Source organism: Primulina tabacum, chromosome 5 (assembly GCF_025594145.1).
Source record: "Primulina tabacum isolate GXHZ01 chromosome 5, ASM2559414v2, whole genome shotgun sequence".
Taxonomy (NCBI): domain Eukaryota; kingdom Viridiplantae; phylum Streptophyta; class Magnoliopsida; order Lamiales; family Gesneriaceae; genus Primulina; species Primulina tabacum.
Genome location: NC_134554.1, coordinates 24,954,819 through 24,976,885, shown reverse-complemented (window position 1 = coordinate 24,976,885; position 22,067 = coordinate 24,954,819). Strand labels below are relative to the sequence as shown.

Below are 22,067 nucleotides of genomic sequence, written 5' to 3'. Positions count from 1 at the left end.
AATTGTAGTGGACGGTCGCCATGAGTTCCCCCAATAATATGAGCCGAAGTCATGAGAGTTCTACTCAATTCACATCATATGTTCGGTGGAAGTCGCAGCTTTCCGGCGTCGAGGCCTCTCCAATAATATGAGTCAGACACTGTCCGCTGGTAACGATCAACATGCAACCACGGTTGATGGAAGACAAGAAAAAAATTAAACTCTTTTAATTTTTATTTTTTCGGTTGGATATAAATTTTGAATCTTATTCAAAATGAGGGATTTTAATTTTAAAATTGTCTCATCATTTTAATTTAAAATCGTGTGCCACGAGTTTGTATGTTTGCCGGATTCATGCAACTATATTATTTAATAATATACATATTTGAATACTACTATATATCGCATATGTATCATAATATAACATTCAACAATAAATAAGAATGATCGATCGCCAACACTATTAGATCCATGTGAGCCAGACATGGATCCAGGCCCAAAAACCTAGGTGAATGCAGGGATGAAAATGCAACTTATTACAAAAGCTTCCAATATTTTACATGTCTTCATCTTGTGCATCGGGCCCACCATCTTCTAGTCTTGATCACCCACTATTTCTAATAATTATATTTAAATAGCCATGGCACACAAGGGATACATCTCATGGGGTGGGAACGGACAATAAACTAAGCCCACTTTAATAATATCAAATATTAACAAAATGAATAAAATATTAAAATATCTTAACATACATCTAACACATTGGTCAAGTCTCTCGATCATCCTTCATACATTTAATATAAAAAATTAACATAAATTAATTAAAAAAATTAAATTAACTGATAAATCATATATCTAATAATTTTATTACTAACCACCACAATTATTAAAGAATTTAATAACAATTAATTCAATAATAATTGATTTCTTTGTAAAACTCATTTTTACCATAAATAATTAAAATCATATTCTAATTATTTATTTTACAAGAAAATTATTAATTTTACAAAAATTAATTTTTCAAAAATAAATTGAAATAATTTTTATAAAATATAAATTTAACCCAAAGTTTTGAAAAACAAAAAATCGCACCTTAGGTAAAAACAATTTAAGCCCATTATCCATTACGGTTCCCGAGACACTCTCGGGCAGCCGCCCGCCCTGCCCGCCCGCTGCCCGAACTTCTCCGCATGCTGCGCGTCTCTGCGCAGGGCGCTGCGCACAGCAGCCCTGCGCGCACGGTCTGCCTCCGAATTTTTTTTGATTTCTGGAAAAATAAAATCTTTATGGTGTATCAATTTTCAAAAAATTTCCTGTGTGATTAGAAACAAATTATTCAATATAATTTAAAACCATACGATATAGAAAAAAACTTGGCTATGATATCACTGTTGGATCTCGGTTTTCTCGTGCCCAAAATGCAGCGGAAGTTTTAAAATTTTTATTTTATTTTGACAATCAAAATATTTGTTTGAACACTCGTATGATTTTTATAATTAAACATTCATAGGGAGTTTATAGTTTATACCTTTGGTGAGAGATTCACACGGCTCCAACTATTCAGGGGTTAGCGGAGATAGCTCTTGACGAATTCCCTACGAACGTTCTTCAGAAACTCCTTTCTTTATTTTTCGAATCAGGTCCACGACTAGAAGATTTTTTCATCTTCTAATTTGCACTAAAAAAATTAAAAGAGGTTTTATGTTGGAGATCAAAGTTTGAGAGACGGCTCAAACTCCTTTTCAAAAAGAGAGGGCCGAAATTTTTGAGAGAAAAGGGAGGTCTTTTTCGAAAATTAGTGTGTTGTGGTGGCTAGGGTTATGGCCTCTCAACTCTCTTTTATAATCAAGCCATGACCTAGTTATGATAATTAACATTAATGAGCTTGATTAATTAATTGGGCTAGTCACTAATTTAATTAATTAATCAAAGTCCATTTAGAATTTTAATTATTTAGTATGTTGAACTTGTACTCCTACAAGCTCATTAAACATACTTCCCATTATATTTAATTTAAAAGAATACGCAATCCTTTCGAAAGACACTTCACAAATGATAGAGGAGCAACTTACCATCCACGAACATCTATGTGAACAGATTAGGGGCAGATGGAATATGTAATTTTTATTTATTGTAATTTTCGATTATTGTACTTTTCAATTATTCAATTAATTTTAAATAAATGACGTTCGTAATATAAGATAAAATTATTTTACTCAATAAATATATTTAAAATTAATAATATTATTTATTTTAAATAATAATCATTTAAATTGTGTAAACAAATTGAAATTTGAAAGTAACTGAACTAAAACAAATCGTAAACTGACAGTTCCCCGAACTGAAGATTAGTGTGTATTTAAGGCAACTGAATCAAGCTAACTGAACTTTGTAGTCAACTGGATGATCAGCTGGAACTGATCAGTTAAACTACAATCAGTTGAGAGCAGTCAGTTAATCTTATCAGCTTTGTCAACTGATAAATCATTTTTATACTTCATCAGTTAAGGAACGTAGCTATCAACCGACAATTGTACAAGAGCAAACTGGAATACATAGTGGGAACTCCGCATTTCAGAAAAGCTATAGTGTACGATTGTTAAAAGAATGTTGATGTGGATATACAACGTATATAAAGATTCAAATGGATTTATTGTTACGTTGAAAGCAAAGCCTATAAATAGACGAAAAGATCAGCCGAACGAAAGAAATCTTGAAATCGAGCAATCAAGTTATCAAGAAAAACTCTGTGTGTATTCTTTAAGTTCTAAATCTCGCAAAATCTCACGCTTAATATACATATTCATAGCATTCAAGGTTATACTTCGAGCTTAAAAACACAAACATTCACTAGTGTATTATTCGATCTTGTAGAGATCAGTTGTGCTAAGTAGTTACGTATTAGTTGAGTACTGATAAACTGTATTGGAACTAAGAGTTTCAGTTTTGACATTGTTAAGTCCAAAACTGAAGTGGGTTTGTACAAATCGTTGTATAGATCAAAGTCTTTTAGTAAATATCATATCTTCGAGATAGAAGGGGTGACGTAGGAGTTTTTGAAATCTCCGAACATCCACAAATCTTGTGTTACCTAATTTCAGTTTTTATTCTATCTATCATTCAGTTTATTTCCGCACTTTCATTAGTTAACTGATTGATATTGACAAACAAGATTCCTGAATTCAGTTTATCACTAAACTGATTCATTATTCGAAGAAGTTGTGAAAAATGTTAAATGTTTATTTAACCCCCCTTCTAAACACTTATTCACTCTCAATCGATCCTAACACAATTTTTTAACTAAATCTGAAACAAACAAAATGTCTCTCAAAAATAACTTAAAATTATTGTTTAATATAAATAAATGTCCTCTATGGCCATCGCAACAACTCTTTCTCCATTGCTCATCCTCATGAATGTCTCACCCTTCCGTAGTCTTCTACTTCTTATCATCACCTACAAATTATTGCAAAGATGAGATTCACATCTGGAATCCAATACCCAAGAAGTTGAATTAATTGATACATTTATTTCAATATAGAACACACCATTGTTAGAAGTCTTCTAGGCAAGATACTCCTTGCAATTTCGCTTCCAATGTACAGGCTTCTTGCAGTGGAAGCAAACGGCTTCTCCTTTGTGAGGATTTTCAGGCCCTTTAGAAATTTTTTCTCTTTGCTTCTTGTTGGGTTTGTTTGTCTTGGAAGGACGAGAACACTTCTTGTCATTCCCTTTTGGCTTCTTCTTCGTGCCAGATGAAGGCCAACGAGGAAAACATGTTTTTCCTTTTTCATGGTGGCTTCATAACTAGTCAGCATGTTGACCAACTCTTTAAGAGTGGCCTCCAACTTGTTCATGTTGAAGTTCACCACAAACCCATCAAACGAGGATGGCAGTGATAGTAGCAAAATGTCCGTGGACAGTTCGTTGGGGATAACAAGGTCCAGGACCACTAACTTTTCAATGAGCCCAATCATCCTCACGCCATGTTTATGGACAGATGCCCCTTCTTGCAGACGTGATGTATGAGTTTTTTGACAGTAGCGTGCCTCAGTTGACGCGTTTGTTCACCATACAACTCTTATAGGTGACCATAAATCTCAGCAGCATTCACAGCTTCCTCAAACCGCCTCTGCAGGTCGTTTGACATAGAAGCTAGCGTATAGCTCTTAGAATACAAGTCATGGTCCCACCATTTGTCAAACTTAGCTAGCACCTTTGTAGTGGCATTTGGCTTAGCCGCCTTAGGAGGAGCCTTAGTGAGCACATATGCTATCTTTTCGGAATTTAAAACAATTTTCAAATTCCTCAGCCAATCATGATAATTTGGTCATGTCAGCTTGTTTTGATCGAGAATAACAGATAGTGAGTTTCGAGACGACATTGAAAATATACTGAAAAAGAAATAGAATAAACGTTACTGATTATTTAAAAATATTTTTTAAGACGTAAAATATGGACTTTTGCTTTTACGAATTGTCTCCCACTATTTTGATATTTTTACCACCCTCTGATGAAAATGGGATATCCAATTTCTTTAGTGAGTACGCAAAGTCCAATTGCGAAATTATGATCACGAATAATATCAGCCAATCATGATTTCCAAAATGTAGAGTTCAATTGCAACTCCTTGCAACCCTTACGTAGTTTTTCCTCATGTTTGAGGATGGTCCAATAATATGTTTCCCTCTCTCTTCACGTGTTGAGTCCAACCCATAAATGTTGAACCTTAGTGGATGGTCGCCATGAGATCCCTCAATAATATGAGCAGAATTCATGGGAGTTCTACGTAGTTCACATCAAATATGTCAGTGAAAGTCACAGCTTTCCGGCGTTCAGGCCTCCCCAATAATATGAGCCAGCTATTGACCGCAGGTAGCATTCATCATGCAACCACCGTTGATGGAAGGCAAGGACTTATTAAACTTTCTTTTCATTATCTTTTTAAAAAGGGCATGATTTAAATTTTGGATCTCATCCAAAATGAGGTATTTTAATTTTAAAAATTCGTCACATTATTAATTTTAAAATCTCGTGCCATGATTGTTTATATGATTGTCGGATTCGTGCAACTCTTGTTATTATATTAATAATAACACACATACTGTTTATTTATAATATATCACATACATCATAAATAATAAATTAAGATCGATAACCGAGAGCTAATTGATCCATACGACCCATGGATCCATGTCCATAACCTAGGTAAATGTAGGGACGCAAATGCAATATTACATAAACTTCCAATATTTTACATGTATTCGATCTCCAAAACTCCTTTCGAGGATCGGGTCCACCGCCTTCAAATTTTGATCTCCCACTAATTATAATATTTACATTAAATATGCATGGCACATTGGGATACAAATTTAGGGGGTGGGAACAAACTATAAATCAAGTCTATTTTAATCAAATAATCAAAATTACAACATGTAAAATATCCTAACATACACATATCACATTGATCATGACTTTCGATCATCCTTTTACCAAATAATAACATATATTATATAAATTCGATAATATCATATTATCAACAAATCTTGTATCTCGTAAATTATCACTAACAGTCATAATTATCAAATTAAATAAACACTTTTATTTAATTTTAAATAATTAAATTTCTTGTAAAACATATTTTACCATAAATAATTAAAATCTTATTTCAATTATTTATTTTGTAAGAAATGAATTTTATCAAAAATTATTGTAGGAGTAAAATCGTCTGTATTTTCATAAATATCAATTTAGCCCCAAATTTATGAAAATTTGGAAAATCGCCCCGAGGAAGAGTCCTAGTTTGATTAGGCTCGGGCAGCTCCTTTTGCCGCTGCCTGCCCGCTGCCCGAATTGTTCAGTCAGCGGCCGCGGGCAGGCTGCCCTGCACCCAATTTTTTTTAATACTGTTTTTTTCAAAAAAAAATTCTGGGCTAGGGCGCTGCCCGGTCTTGCGGCGGCTGCCCAGAACTATTCCAGGCAACGCGCGTTGTCTTCCCTTTTTTGTTTTGAAAAATATTTTCATGGGTTGCGATTTTCTGAAAAATTCTTACGCGGTTAGAAATAATAAACTCAACACGATTTAAAACACACGATTGAGAATATCCTGGCTCTGATACCACTGTTGAGACATCGATTTCTCGCATCCAAGACGCAGCGGAAGTTTAAAATAAAGATTGTTTTACATTAAAGTCAATAAAAGTTCAAGCCACAAGTTGGCTTGCCGAGCACCTACCTTAACAACTTTGAATAACAAAACACTTGTGGCATTACATATTATAACTCAAGGAACGATCATGCATGCAGAGAAGTGGAAGCTCAAAGAGAGTGAGGGCAGAGGCTCATTTTGTATTCTTTCGATTCTTGTATTTGCGTTGTAATGCAAACTTGAGGAGTAATCAAAACTTGAGTAATCAATAAAGTGGTTGTTCTCCCTTGGATGTAAGCAAATTCATTGTCGAACCACGTAAAATTCTCGTGTGATCTTCATGTTCACATTTCGTGTTTCTGCTTATTCGTTTGATTTTTCATAAATTGTCAAGAGTTATTAATTCTGTAATAGCAGAGGTTTGATCTTGATACAAGTCTGGTGTCAATTGAATCTGCAAGTCTCATAAATTTCCTAACACAAATAAACAAAGTCTCGTGACATGAAAATAAGGTATAAAACTTCAGATGCCCTCTCAATATTTGTTACTTGTTTCCGGACACTAGGTAACCGGCACGGACAACAAAATTAGTCAGCACATCAACCAGCGAAGTCATATTTGGATTTCATTGAAATTCTTGAATCAATAAATCATTGAGTCGTTTCAGTGAAATGATTTTCGCAAATAATGGAATATCACCATAGACTTTTACATTAAAGCAAAGCTTAGAAATTGGTTTCAACGCATATATAAAAGACAAAAACTTGTGTGAGACGATCTCACGGGTCGTATTTTGTGAAACAAATATCTTATTTGGGTCATCCATGAAAAGTAATATTTTTTATGCTAAGAGTATTACTTTTTATTGTGAATATCGATAGGATTGACTTATCTCACAGATAAAGATTCGTGAGACCATCTTACAAAAGACATACTCTATATAAAAAACAAGTTGCTATAAAGTAGGAACAATGGTCAAGCGTCCGGATAAATAAATACAAGTTCAAACATATTAATGGTTAAGTTGCATTGATTTAACTTGGAAAAGAGATTTGAAATTCGTTCACTTCGATTTTTTTCATTCAAACAAATCAAATCTATAATCTCAAATTCTTTTACGATTTCCAATCCACATGCGATATGTGAACAATGAAAGTTGTGTACCATAATCACTAGCTAGATATGGATAAAGGGGCATGGAATACAAAGTAAAATAAAAATGTTTAAAATTTTTAATATAATTTTAATTTTAATTATCCCCAGCAAATAATAGAGAAAATAATGTATAAATATAATCAATTTAAGGTCACATACATAAAATTACAACTTATCAAAAATACAAAAATATCATATTCACAATCATTTATTTGCTGATCAATGGCGACATCTTACAAATAATTTAGACAAAGAATTTAATATTTTATTCTGCCAAATAATATACGAACATATATTAATATTAGTTAATATATAATCGTGATAGTTATAGTAACTAAAAAGTGTAAAGTGTACGTTTTATAGGCATTCTTAAACAGAAGACTCATCCACTACAATGTTTTACAAGGGTGAGAACCAGCCCAAGGGTGACACCAGTGGGCTTGAAGCCCGGTCTTACTCAAACTTAATACTTGATCCTGCTTACACATGGCCTAAACTTATTTTTTTTGAACATTGGTTTAGAGATCATTGTGCTCAATGTCATGTGATTAGCAATGCTCTCATACATATATATATACACGCACATACACACACACACACACACATTTGTGCGCGGGCAGGGCCAGGAAACCAGAACATGAAGGGAAAGTACATACAAGTGTAATGTAACACTATACGGCCAACACAACGTATTATTTCTGTAAATTGTAGCATCTACTTTGACACGAAGAGCAGAAAACATGGGAAAAAGAAATCCAAGTATCACAAAGCATCAGCATTTATCAATGGATAGCAAGTAGAAAGTTGCAAAACGCGGTATCCCCAGGTAGAACAGTAGTCACCTAACTACAGGATGTGATTATAGAAGAGGGTAACCGACATAGCCTTAGATAATAGCTTCAATGTCGTCTGAGCTCACTACGGATCCATTTGGCGGTGGTTCTTCTGATCGTAACTGATTGGACACATTATCTATAGCAGAGTTGAGCTGATCGATCTTCTCAGCCAGTTTCTTGCGTTGTTTCTGTTGATAGGAATAGTGCATGAGTCCGTTATAAAGGTGGAGCAATACAAGTAAGCATCTTCACACAATCAATTACCATGCGATCCATGGTAATTGATTCAGCCGGTTTTCCCATAATATCAGTGTCACGGCTAATATATAGCTCAGAATAGTTAGTTTAATGACAAGACATCGAGCTCCAGAAAGAAAACAAAAATGAAATTATCATTTCCGTCGAACAGTTTTTAACTATATCCCTTTCAGGCCTCAGAAATATAGGCAGGTAACTCGGGTAAATGATACAGATAACGCATAAAATTACAAAATGTTCTATTCAGATGATGTAAGACATATTCACCACTCGACTCTCTCTTGTTCTGGGGTTTGAAGAGCAATCACTTTTGAATGATACAACTATGGGATTACTAAAAGACTTGAACGATACATCACACCTCCAAATGTAATGGCCCCGGACTTATTGAGCCCAGTTACTCCAAAATTATCACGCCCAATAGATGAAGAGATAGACAGGCCCCAGCCCAAGATTGTAAACGTGTATGTTTGGAGAGGGAGGGGGAAAACACGTGAGAGAGAAGTATAAAATGAGAGGGAGGTTGGGTAGAGAGAGGTATTCAGTTATTCCTTCTGTTGAGTGAGTCACCAGCAATTTATTAATGTGAGAGGCCGATTGTAACAGAGTGAAAACTCTGGGTTGTTATCTCGGTGGAATAAAATAGTATATTTTCTTTTATTTGTGGGAATCCAAATATCATAATCCAAGTTCCATTAGGGAGGATCAGAACATTGGTCCGACCTGCCGGATTCGAAAGAGCGGCGGAATGAAGGTGGAGGATCAGAACATTGGTCCGACCTGCCGGATCAGAACTATTATTAGCAATGAAGGTGGAGGGCAGCAGGGAGTAGGAAGCGAGATGCACGGGAGAGATGAGAGCGTGGCGCGCCAGGTAGGGGGCGAGAAGAAGTTGCTGAGGAAGTGAGAATAACATAAAAAAAAATTTGAATTACCTGGGTTTGAAGGTGAGGATCCGTTGGGATGGCTGGGGAGGATGGAGCAGTACTTTGATTATGCCTCTGGAACGTAGGCTAAAATTGGCTTACATTTGTATGCATGGTACCACGGTGCATTGGTTCCCTTGGATGAAGGTAAGGATCCCAAACATGAATTGGGACAGGTTTGCGAAAGAAATGATCAAACGATACCGTGGATATGATGCAAATCCTTTCGAGCTAATGGCATCGCTAAACCAAGGCCAGCAATTGTTAGACGCTTACATCGACCGTTTTGAGATGTTGATTGCCGATATTGGAGATGTCCATGAGGATCAATGTTTGGGCTACTTCATGAGTGGGTTTAGGGAGGAGATACGGTGGAGGATCATTGTGCACGCGCCCCGACAGTGGATCGGCAATGTTAACAAGGGGGCTGGAGAAGGAATTGTATGGAACCGCAGTGGATCGGGGAAGAAATAAATTGGGATAGGGCCTGGGTTATGCACAAAAATCGGTAACTGTGAATTTGGCTGAATGAATATTTTATTCCTTCAAACATGGTATTTATACAAGAATAATCGGTAATTAGAAAGATGGTAGAGATCACTACCAAATCTCTCATTAAAATAAAAGATTCTGCTAATCCTATTTCTATTAGGCTTAGAATCCAGATTCCGGATTTAGCACCTTTTCCTATTATAGAATACATAAAATCCTTAATATAGAATGAATACATAAAATCCTAATATAGAATGAATAAAATAAAATCCTAAATACAAATCTGACTAGGAAAAAATAATAGTAATTCTAACACTCCCCCTCAAGTTGATGCATAGATGTCGATCATGCGCAACTTGGATTTAAATGAGTCAAACTGAGGTCGATGAAGATTCTTCGTAAGAATGTCAGCAAGTTGACCATCGGACGGGACGTACAGAATACAAATTTCCCCGGTGTCAATCTTTTCTTTGATAAAATGACGATCAATCTCGATATGTTTAGTCCGGTCATGTTGGACTGGATTATGAGCAATGCTGATAGCAGCCTTATTATCACAGAATAACCGGAGAGGAGTAGTGAAGGACAGATGCAGCTCCCGAAGTAGAATCTGTAGCCACAATAGCTCACACACACCGTTAGCCATAGCTCGATATTCTGCCTCCGCGCTACTGCGGGCAACAACAGATTGTTTCTTGCTCTTACAGGTGACCAAATTTCCCCAAACAAAAGTGCAGTAACCCGACGTGGAGCGGCGATCATGAACCGAACCTGCCCAGTCCGCATCAGTATAGGCCGACAAATTCCGAGAGGAATTCTTGCGAAAATGAAGGCCCGAACCCGGAGTACCCTTAAGGTAATGGAGAATGCGAAAAACAGCCTGAAGATGGTGTTCATAAGGGTCATGCATGAATTGACTGACTACATTCACGGCGTGAGCAATATCGGGGCGAGTATGTGCAAGGTAAATGAGGCGGCCTACCAAATGTTGGTACCGAGACTTGTCCACGGGATCAGCGTTAGGAACGTCGCACAATTTCTCATTAGGATCCATTGGAACAGTAACAGGTTTGCAATATAGGAGACCTGTGTCGCGAAGTAAGTCGAGAACATACTTGGCTTGGGACAGAGCAATCCCTTCAGATGAGCGTGCGACCTCCATTCCCAAAAAATAACGTAGCGGTCCCAAGTCCTTCATAACAAAGGTAGAACTGAGAATTCCTTTAAGCCTTGCTAACTCCGGAAGATCACTGCCGGTAAGAACAATATCATCGACATACACAATCAAAATCGAAACCAGACCCTGAGAAGAGTGCTTAAAAAACATGGTGTGGTCCGATTGAGCCTGAGGATAACCATGGGTAGTGATGACTGATGTAAACTTCCCAAACCAAGCCCGAGGAGACTGTTTATGGCCATAAATAGCCTTACGAAGGCGACAAACATGACCCGGAGGAGAGTCTGCAAGGAAGCCCGGAGGGAGCTTCATATAAACTTCTTCTTCAAGCTCAGCGTTTAGGAAAGCATTCTTGACATCAAGCTGATAAAGAGGCCAATCAAGATTAAAGGCAAGTGAGAGTAGAACACGGACAGTGTTAAGCTTAGCCACCGGGGGCAAAGGTCTCCTCGTAATCCACCCCATAAGTTTGGGTATAACCTTTGGCAACTAACCGAGCCTTGAAGCGCTCTATTGAACCGTCGGAATGATACTTGATTGTAAAAATCCAGCGGCAGCCAACCGCACGCTTCCCCGCGGGTAACACACCCACTTCCCACGTATGATTAGTAGTCGAGGCATCCATCTCCGACATAACAGCCTCCTTCCATTTCGGATCCTCCATGGCCTCATCGATAGAGGTAGGGACACGGGTAGTCTGTATAGCAGAGGCAAAGGCTCGATAGGAAGTGGAAAGGTGAGCAAAAGAAATAAAATTATTCATGGGGTATAAAGGTGTCCTGGTACAAGCCCGCGTCGGTTTTCGCAAAGCAATCGAAACATCCAAATCAGTAAAGACCGGGGTAGGTAAGGGAGAAGATGTATTACCTGGATCAGTCGATCGAAGTGGAATCAGGCAGTGGTAGAGGAGTGGCATGACCTGAAGGATCGGCAGGAGGACGGCGCGGGGAATAGACCTGAAGAACCGGGGCCTGGTCAGAGGGCAGGGGCGACACCGAAGAAGGTGGAGTTACGAGGGGAATGGGTAATGGTAGGTAATAGGGTCGGGAAGGTCACACTCCCCCTGAGATGTAACCGAGTCGTAGTAAGGAATGTTTTCAAAGAACGAAACATCCATGCTAACAAAAGATTTGTTAGTGATGGGATTATAACATCGATAACCCTTTTGCGTAGGAGCATAACCTAAAAAATGCATTTTATTGCTCTTGGATCGAACTTGGAGCGAGTGGGGGATGTATTAAGGACAAAGGCAGTACAACCGAAAACTTTAGGGTCGACGGAGGTAAAAGAGCGGTTCTGCGGGAAGTAGGAGTGAAATAATGTAAAAGAAGTTTTAAAGCGAAGGCCTTTGGATGGTAGCCGATTAATCAAATAGGCAGCGGTTAACACGGCATCGTTCCAAAAACGAGTAGGAACTTTAGATTGGAACATGAGGGAGCAGGCAACCTCAAGTAAATGGCGATTTTTCCTCTCTGCGACACCATTTTGTTGGGGGGTATCGGGACAAGAGCTGTGGTGAAGAATTCCGTGAGAGATAAGGTATTCCCCCAGGATGGAATTAAAGTATTCACGACCGTTATCAGTCCGTAGGACTTGAATATCGGTATGAAATTGAGTTTTGACAAAGGAGTGGAAATTTTTAAATGTGAGGGCTGCCTCTGATTTATCTTTAAGAATAAATACCCAGCAAAATCGAGTATGATCATCAATTAATGTTAAAAACCATCTTTTATTGGTATAACTCGGGACCCGAGATGGACCCCATAAATCACTGTGTATAAGGGAAAATGGAGCAGAAGGTGTATATGGATGTGGGGGATAGTGAACACGATGGTGCTTTGCCAATTGACATATATCACATTGAAAAGAAGACGGATTTTTATTTGTAAACAAAGAAGGGTACAAATGTTTTAAATAATGAAAGCTCGGATGACCTAATCGAAAATGTAAAAGTTTAATTGGACAAATATTAGAAAAAGAAAAAAAGCCTAAGTGTAAAGGCCGATTTTTAAATGGGACCAGCGCTGTCTTCTTGGTGAAAGATGTAGTGGTCATCCACTCGTCTAGCATTGCCAATCATCTTCCTCGAACGACGGTCCTGAAAAACACAAACATCAGGGGAAAAGTGTAAGGAGCAATCTAGATCAGCGGTTAATTTACTGACGGATAGTAAATTGCAATGTAAATTAGGGACATGTAAAACAGAGGTAAGGGTTAAGATGGGTGAGATAGTAATGGAGCCTTTGCCAGCAATTGAAGAAAAAGAGCCATCCGCAACCTTGACTTTATCCCGACCCGAACAGGGAGTATAAGAAGAAAACAACTCGGAACATCCCGTCATGTGATCGGTGGCACCGGAGTCTATAAACCATGGCCGATGGTGTAAGAGCGAAGCTAAAGCTCGAGGGATGTTACCTTGACGAACATGGGAAGTCGATGAGGAAGTAGGAGTAGGCTTGAGGAGACTCAGCAATTAATGAATTTGATCAGCGGAAAAAATCGTAGGAGCAGTGGCAGAAGACCTTGGAGAGGTTGTAGTAGCCACAGCGACACCTTTTCCGGTAGTCTTCGAGCTCGATGGTAACTTTGGGGGCTTGCCATGTAGGGCCCAACACTTCTCCCGAGTGTGCCACGGTTTATGACAGTAATCACACTCAAAATAGTCAGATTTGCCCGATTTCTGGGAGTCATTGGTTCGAACTTTGGCTGGGGCAGGGGCCTGGGTGGCCATGGCAGAAGGCTCGAAAGAGGCGACTTCGGAGCCGAGCATGACCGTACGGCGGCTTTCTTCACGACGAACCTCGGAGAAGACCTCCCGCGGAGTCGGGATAGGATCCCGGCCAAGTATCCTACCACGAACCTCATCGGGATCCTTATTAAGGCCAGCAAGGAATTGGAAGACACGGTCTTTCTCGATCAATTTGAGGAACCGAGCATGATCCGCAGAGCACTTCCATTCAAAGTCATAGTACAGATCGCATTCCATCCACAAGGCCATGAGATCGTTGAAATATTGAGTGACAGATTTGGATCCTTGCTTAGCATCCCGCATCTTAGCAGTCACCTCATACAGTTGAGCCGAGTTCCCAACATCTGAATATGTATCCTTGACAGCGTCCCACAAAGCTGAAGGTAGAAACAAATAGGAGCGACCAATAGAGGGCTCCATGGAATTGATCAACCACGACATAACCATGGAATTCTCAATCTCCCAAGCATTGTAGGACGGGTCGGTTTTGGCAGGTTCAGTCGTGGTACCATTGAGGTGGCCAATTTTTCCTCGTCCTTTGATGAACAAGGTGACCGATTGGGACCACTGGAGAAAGTTGGTACCATTAAGCTTATGGGTAGTGATCAAAAAATTGGTGGAAATTTCATTCTGGTTAAGATTGGTGGAAGAGTGGCCTCCACCAGTAGGATTTGTGGTAGATTCACCATCAATTGTAGTGTTCGGGGAAGATGTCTCAGCCATAAAGCTTCCAAAGAAAAATTCCGGGTAGCTCATAATAGAAGAGCAATCGGAAAAGAAGAAAGGTTTAAAGTATCGGATCGATTATAGCTCTGATACCATGTGAATTTTGTGAATTTGGCTGAATGAATATTTTATTCCTCAAACTTGGTATTTATACAAGAATAATCGGTAATTAGAAAGATGGTAGAGATCACTATCAAATCTCTCATTAAAATAAAAGATTCTACTAATCCTATTTCTATTAGGCTTAGAATCCGGATTCCGGATTTAGCACCTTTTCCTATTACAGAATACATAAAATCCTAATATAGAATGAATAAATAAAACCCTTATATAGAATGAATAAAATAAAATCCTAAATACAAATATGACTAGGAAAAAATAATAGTAATTCTAACAGTAACTAATGTGGGCTGGGCCAATCATGACAAAGTGCATGATAGGGACCGTAACAAAAATTACTCACAACCCAATATCAGTGCAGGGACAGTGAGTCCAGGAGAGCAAAGGATACAAAATCAACTTACACCACGATCTTACGGGGGTGGATCTTGGGGTCACTCAGGAGGAAGTGGTGAGGAGATCGAGATGGAGGGACGACGAGGATGCCATATCAAAAAACTCGAGATGGCAGGATTGTGTCATCAGGTGTTCTTGCACAGGCGAGAGAAGGGTTTGTGTTTTAAATGTGGGGAACCCTAGCACCCGTTGCACCGATGTGCCAACAAATTTCTAAAAGTGACGATTTTAGCGGAAGAGGAAGAGAAGACGGTGAGTGGGAGCAAGTTGAGACAGAGGAAAAAATGGGAGAGAGGGTGCGGGAAGCAGAGGAGGCAGTGGAACCCAAAGCTGAATACAACACTCTAGAGCTGACGTTGTATTCTGTTTATGGCATAAATCATCCACAAACCTTGAAGATGAGGGTGGAGGTGGCTGGTCGAGAGGTAGTAGCAATGGTGGACAGTGACGCAAGCCACAACTTCATTACAAAAAAATTAATAGCAGAGTTGGGGCTCGTAATTGACAAGAGCGTGTCTTTTGGGGTGTCTCTTGGGGATGGGTGTCGCGTATTGCGTCGAGGGGTGAGCAGAGAGTTGGAGGTGAATATGGGGCAATGCCAAATTCAAATTGAAGGACACTTGTTTGAGTTGGGAGGAATTGATATCATTTTGGGAGTTGACTGGCTCCGTACATAGGGAGATGTGTTGCTGAATTGGACTAAAATGGAGATGAGATTTAGCTGGCGTGATCAAACGGTGATCTTAAAAGAGGATCCATCGCTTAGTAGTTCCATGGTATCCTTCAAGGGAATTGCCAAGGTTAGTGAGGTCGAATTCTGTGGAACAGTGTTAATCAAGTGGAATGAAAGTGGAGAGAAGACCGGGTGGTGCAGACAGGAGGGAAGGTGAGGAAGCAATTTACAACATTCTTGTTAAATACGAGGGGATATTCCAGGAACCTCGTGAATTACCCCCTATAGGGGGCAAGATCAAGCAATAAGTATAAAAGAGGGTTGTGGGCCCGTGTCGGCAAGACCATATCGATACGCTCATCATCAGAAGTATGAAATTGAACATATGGTGGGAGAAATGCTCAAATCGGGAGTGATACAGGTCAACAATAGTCCATACTCGAGTCCGGTTATACTAGTCAAAAAAATGGGAGTTGGCGTTTTTGCATCGACTACCGAGCATTGAACGACATTACCATTGTTGATAAGTATCCAATTCCAGTGGAGGAGTTATTTGATGAGCTACATGGAGTGACGAATTTTACCAAGCTGGACCTCAAATCTGGATAGCACCAGATTCAAGTTCAAGCTACCAATGTGCATAAAACAGCGTTCAGGACACATGAAGGCCACTACGAATTTTTGGCCATGCTTTTTCAGCTTAAAAACGCTCAGACCACTTTCCAAGCGACCATGAATGAGGTATTTCGCCCTTATTTGCGAAAATTTGTATTGGTTTCTTTGATGATGTTTTGATTTACAGTAAGGGTTGGGAGGAACATGTGCAACATGTGGAAGTAGTGTTGGAGTTAATGCAGCGACACAAGCTAGTTTTGAACAAAAAAAATGCCAGTTCGGGTTGAGGCAAGTTGAGTATCTGGGACATATAATCACGGCCCAGGGGGTAGAAGTTGATACATTGGCCGCAGCCACAGAACACAAAAGGGCTGAGGGGGTTTCTGGGGTTGACAGGATATTACCGGAAATTCATCAAGGACTACGGTAAGATTGCTAAACCACTCACTGAGCAATTGAAAAGGAATGATTATGGGTGGAATGAAAAAGCCCAAGGAGCTTTCCAGGTGCTTAAACAAGCTCTTATTACTGTTCCAGTGCTGAGGATGCCCGATTTTTCTAAAGAATTTGTGGTAGAATGCGATGCTTCAGGGGTAGGAGTAGGGGCACTGCTGGCTCAGGAGGGCAAGCCTATTGCTTCATTATCCAAGCCCTACATATGAGAGGGAATTGATGGCATTAGTATTGGCAGTCCAACAATGGCATCACTATGTGCTAGGACGTAAGTTTCTAGTGGTAACTGATCACAAGCCCTTAAGGAACTTATTACAACAACGTATAACCATGCCGGACAAGCAATACTTGCGGCCCAAACTGTTGGGCTATGAGTTTGAAATAAAGCATAGAGCTGGGGCAGATAATGGGGCAGCGAATGCGTTATCTCGAAGAGAGGAAATGGGAGGATTGAATGCTTTAACAAAAGTGGAATGGATGGGAGTAGAAGAGATTCGAGAGGCTGTGAACAATGACCCAAGACTTAAACAGATCATCGAGAAAGTGGGAATGGCTTAAGACAGTAGCAAACACTACTCTTTGGTTAATGGGTGCTTGCTATTTAAGGAAGATTAGTAGTCCCTCGGAAATCACCGTGGGTTTCAAAGTTGTTAATTGAATTCTACGCTACTCCTATTGGGGGACACTCGGGAGCCCTTCGGATGTATAAAAAGATCGCAAATAATTTATTTTGGCCATGGATGAAGATTGAAGAAAGAAGTCTGTAAGTTTGTGTTCGAGTGTGGAGTGTGTCAAAAACAAAAATATGAAGCTGCTACACCCTGCAACGTTGCTGCAACCCTTGGCCATTGCAGAAGCAATCTGGGAAGATTTGGCTATGGATTTTATTACTCGTCTGCAGAAATCGAAAGGTTTGGAAGTGATCTTAGTAGTGATTTGACAAGCTATCCAAGTATGGACACTTTCTACTACGTAAACACCCGTACACTGCTAGCTGTGTGGCTGAAATTTTCACACGCAATGTGATCAAATTACATTGGTCCCGAAGACGATTGTCAGTGACAGAGTTGCAGTGTTCATGAGTTTATTTTGGTCTGAATTGTTTACGCTACAAGGGACTCATCTTAAAATGAGCACGGCCTACCATCCTGAGACAGATGGACAAAGTGAAGCCTTGAACAAATGTGTGGAGACGTATTTGCGTTGTTTCTGCTCCGAACAACCCAAGAGTTGGTTACTGTGGTTGAACTGGGCCGAGTATTGGTACAACGCTTCCTATGAAACTGCTGTTGGAATGACCCCATTTGAAGTCTTGTATGGATGGAGACCTCCTACTCTAATTAAGTTTCTACCTGGGGAAACTAAGGTATCCGTAGTCTCACAAGCATTGAAGGATAGGGATGAGCTTCTGAGGCAGCTCAAGTATAAACTTGAGCGGGCTCAATAGTGGATGGCCAAGTACACTAACAAAAACTGTAGGGAGGTTCACTTTCAAGAAGGTGATGTGGTGTATCTGAAGCTACGACCACACCGCCAAAATTCAGTTTGTACAAGGGTGTTCCAGAAGCTCGCAGCTAGGTACTATGGACCTTATCACGTTTTGAAGAAAGTGGGGACGGTGGCGTATCGTCTGAGAGGGAGGGGGGAAACACGTGAGAGAGAAGTATGAAATGAGAGGGAGGTCGGGTAGAGAGAGGTATTCAGTTGTTCCTTCTATTGAGTGAGTCACTAGCATTTTGTTAAGTGTGAGAGGCTGATTGTAACAGAGTGAAAACTCTGGGTTGTTATATCAGTGGAATAAAATAGTATATTTTCTTTTATTTGTGGGAATCCAAATATCATAATCCTAGTTCCATTCGGGAGGATCATAACACCAAACAACACATTTTTGGGTCAAAATGTCCAAAGAAAGTATATAGTCGTATTGGTTACAAACATCATACAATTGATGTAGAAGCTATTAAATTCATTTGTAAACATAATGAAAAATTTGAAGAAACTTTCTCTTCAGCAAACCAAGTCAAATCAAGCTATGACGAAGTAAACAGAAAATAAATTGTTTATAGAGCTTTTTTAACCAAAAAAACTTCTACGCAAACAGGAGATAAGAAAGTGGCTCACCTCCAAAGCTTTTTCTTCGTCATATAAAAATTTGGGTAATTTTTTCATGAGATCCTTCTTATCAGTACCAGTTAAAGCCTTGCTGATCTGTGAAAGGGAAAAAAAGCCAGTTGCATCAAAATGTAGTCATCTTCCACCTTCAAGTTGGAACAATCATGCAATGACAACACAAAACAAAATCTATATGAAACAAAAAAGAACATAGTTTCTAAGGTAAGGATCTTTATGAATAATAAAATGAACATGAACGGCTCATAGAGAAAGCAACTTGATGCAAAGACAATAGTTATCACTGTTTGAGAATTATCACCTGAGGGGCATAGACGCAACCAAGAGTGCCTACAATTAATCCCCCTAAAACAAATCCACCAACAAAGGCACTTGCACCACTTTGCTTTCCACTATCACTGAATAAAAAAAATCAAGCCCCGACAAACTGTTAGAAACTTCTCTTAAAAGATATTAAAAACATTCAGTAGTACTCTTGCTACTCATTACTACTTAGACCCCTGAGCCAGTTTGAGATTCATCTCATTAGAAAATCAGAAATGTCCTCATCATTCATTATAAGAACCTCATAAAGAAATAGTTTGTAAATTTAGATTATCAACCCTCTTAGCTCCCCTGGAATCCTCCAGGGTCCAAAAATTATGTCAAAGAAGAAAGCATGTCCACATAAGATTCAAACAAATAGAAAGGTGAATTATTTATCCATCTAATAACTGTTTAAGGTTAGTTTGTAGGGGAGGGGAGGTTACAACTAACAACCACAATTAGAAAGTTAAATCAACTTTAATTCAGTCAGACTAACAGAAATGGTAATCGAATCTGAAGATGATACCAATAACTTGCTTGAACAACGAGCCTCCTTTTCTGGGATAAAGATTTGCTGGTGTCCTTTGAACTGAAACCCAAGTAGTTGTGATCTGCACATTGGTCTCCTGACTTCAAAAAGGAACCTGACAAGACGAACTATGTTACACTCACTTGATAATTATGATTATCATGCCTGACAGCATTCGGGCAGAGGCTTTGAAAGTAAATAATCAGCAAAGTGACATAATTCGATGGAATTATATTTTTCTGTATTTTAAAGGTCATCAATTCTTTTGTTCTCAAGCATCTCCACATGAAAAGTTGAAAGGGCAAGGCAGACAAGATAATTCAGGCGAATTAGAACATTCTTGGGTCAAGATCAAGGGAGATCCTTGGAATTTGCATTTTCCAAATTCAAGCTTTTCGCACCAAAGGAGCGATGGAACCTTCATTTTACCTAACTCAATCCATGTCCTCATACTTTGCTTTCAGCGACATTATTACCCAAGATACAGTGTAGTACTTCTTAAGCGAACAGAAAGATAATGATAATGTGCTGAGGTTTCCAATCGAGCATATATAATGGTTTACTGATCACAGTGTCCAACCATTAAGTATGTTAATGAAGTAATATTTCAGTTCTAGACAAGCCAATAAGGTATGTCCAGGGAGAGAAAAGACAATACATCGCCAAAAGCATTTTCGAGCAGTTACCAAGAGGATGTACAAACAAGATAATTTACGATTTTCACAATCTTTATTTAAAATATTCTTGAGTCATGCTAATTTAGCACATGACAAAGTGAGGTGCAAGCGTGTAGTTTTTTGTCAATTGGAAAATCAATCTGCAACAAGGGGAAAGGAACATTTGTAAACCATCAGAACTTGAAGAAATTTATGTGGTGTTATCTTATGAAATTAGATTTCTCGTAAGCCATTCCCAGAAGATTCATCTTGCTCTTCGAGGGATTCGAAATTCCAGTAATCACAGTATCATCCAATATTATTGACAACATCTGGAGCAACAAAACAAAGGAACAAGCTCAACCAAACAAGACACAACAATGAGCTGAAAAAGGTCAACATTTTTTTAAAATCAACAGAACTCTGATTGCGCCTATCTTGCTAGCACTCTTAACAATCAGAAGATAATACTAAATCACCAACTGTACTGTTCGAATTCTGCTCTCACGCCATTCTAAGAATTTTATTGATGCAGAAAGATTGTGAAAACGGTACCATATTGCCCTTTATCAGCTGAAATTCTGAACCAAGTCGATCAACTTTGGCCCACACTATTAAACACTTTACGTTTAATCAATTCAACAAACAATAAACTCTTTTTCTAATATATATCGTTGAAGAACGTAAAAAACAATACAAAAAAGTACACTTAGACGACAGCAAACCAGGGGAAAGAGGCACAAGCCAAACAAATTGAAGTTCATCCACATCCAAACACAAATAATCAAACTTCACCAATTAAAAACATCGAAGAACACCACCAAGCCAAAAAACGAAAGGAATCAGTAGATTTACCGGACGACAAACGCAGAGCATGAGTCTTAGAAATCACGAACGAATTGGACAGAGCAGCCATTGTTGCAACTAAAAATTCAGAGAGGAAATCCTGAATGGGAGCGACCAAATCGAAGTATTGAAGGAAAAACAGGGGGCGGAGCTAGTGAAATGGCATAATCCTCTTGTTCTTTTATCCTTCGGTGAAATCGAAGCTGCATCATAAATGCAACGTGGCACGAGACTGAGTCTGTACCGGACCCGGATAAAGGGATTTGGATCGGACCATATGCCTAATTATGAAAATGTAAATGAATCAAGTTCATCATGAGTTGTTTCAATCTATATTCGATAAAAGTTTTTTTATCTCGTTCAAAGAAACTTGTTAAAATAAACAAATCAAGCTCAAATTTTATAATAGTCGACTTGTTAGCTCATGAATATGTTCGTTAGTTTACTCATGAATCGTTCTTAGATAAAATAATAATAATAGTTTTGGTATCTAATTTATAGATTTTATACTTTATTCATAAAAAATGTTGAAAAATCTATTAAATTTATTTTTTAAATAAAATTACAGATTTTATTTAGAATATATTTAAATATATAATTTAGTTTTTAATTAATTTAATAAATATTTAAATTTATATTTATTAAACTCATTTAAGTTTGAATAAACTCGTTAGTCATAAATATATTCGTTAAATAAATATGGAGTTCGACTCGATTATAAACGAGTTACTCAAACATTCAAGAGTTTTGATCGGTTCAACTCATTATATCTCTGTTAATTATATCATCTAATATATATTAGAGTAAAAAAAGACAGTTTTGCATTTGATATATATAAGACTTAAAAAAGCCATTTTTGCATATTCTTCATATATATATATATATAAAAAAAAAGC

General features: G+C 38.5%; 1 protein-coding gene across 2 annotated transcripts; it reads right to left on the bottom strand.

Annotated features, from left to right (window-relative positions):
* Positions 1 to 7,916: 7,916 nt before the first annotated feature.
* On the bottom strand, positions 7,917 to 21,405 carry LOC142547363 (uncharacterized). 2 transcript variants are annotated; one of them, XM_075655620.1, is made up of 5 exons: positions 21,181 to 21,397; positions 19,667 to 19,784; positions 19,136 to 19,232; positions 18,826 to 18,912; positions 7,917 to 8,307 (listed from the first exon to the last, which is right to left on the bottom strand). In XM_075655620.1, exons 1-5 carry the CDS (start codon positions 21,239 to 21,241, stop codon positions 8,170 to 8,172), a joined length of 501 nt encoding a protein of 166 aa, XP_075511735.1. In that variant the 5' UTR covers positions 21,242 to 21,397; the 3' UTR covers positions 7,917 to 8,169. The 2 variants fall into 2 exon arrangements, with proteins under 2 accessions (XP_075511735.1, XP_075511736.1); XM_075655621.1 differs by lacking the exon at positions 7,917 to 8,307 and adding an exon at positions 17,830 to 17,913 and having other exon boundaries at positions 21,181 to 21,405.
* Positions 21,406 to 22,067: the final 662 nt, after the last annotated feature.

Bases quoted from the DNA above. Each gene is read 5' to 3' on its own strand.
- LOC142547363 (XM_075655620.1), bottom strand. From the start codon at position 21,241: ATGGCTGCTCTGTCCAATTCGTTCGTGATTTCTAAGACTCATGCTCTG. The intron at 19,785-21,180 runs GTAAATCTACTG...TCGTCTTGTCAG, and splicing joins TGCTCTGCGTTTGTCGTCCG to GTTCCTTTTTGAAGTCAGGA. The intron at 18,913-19,135 runs GTGATAATTCTC...TCCCTTTCACAG, and splicing joins GTTGCGTCTATGCCCCTCAG to ATCAGCAAGGCTTTAACTGG.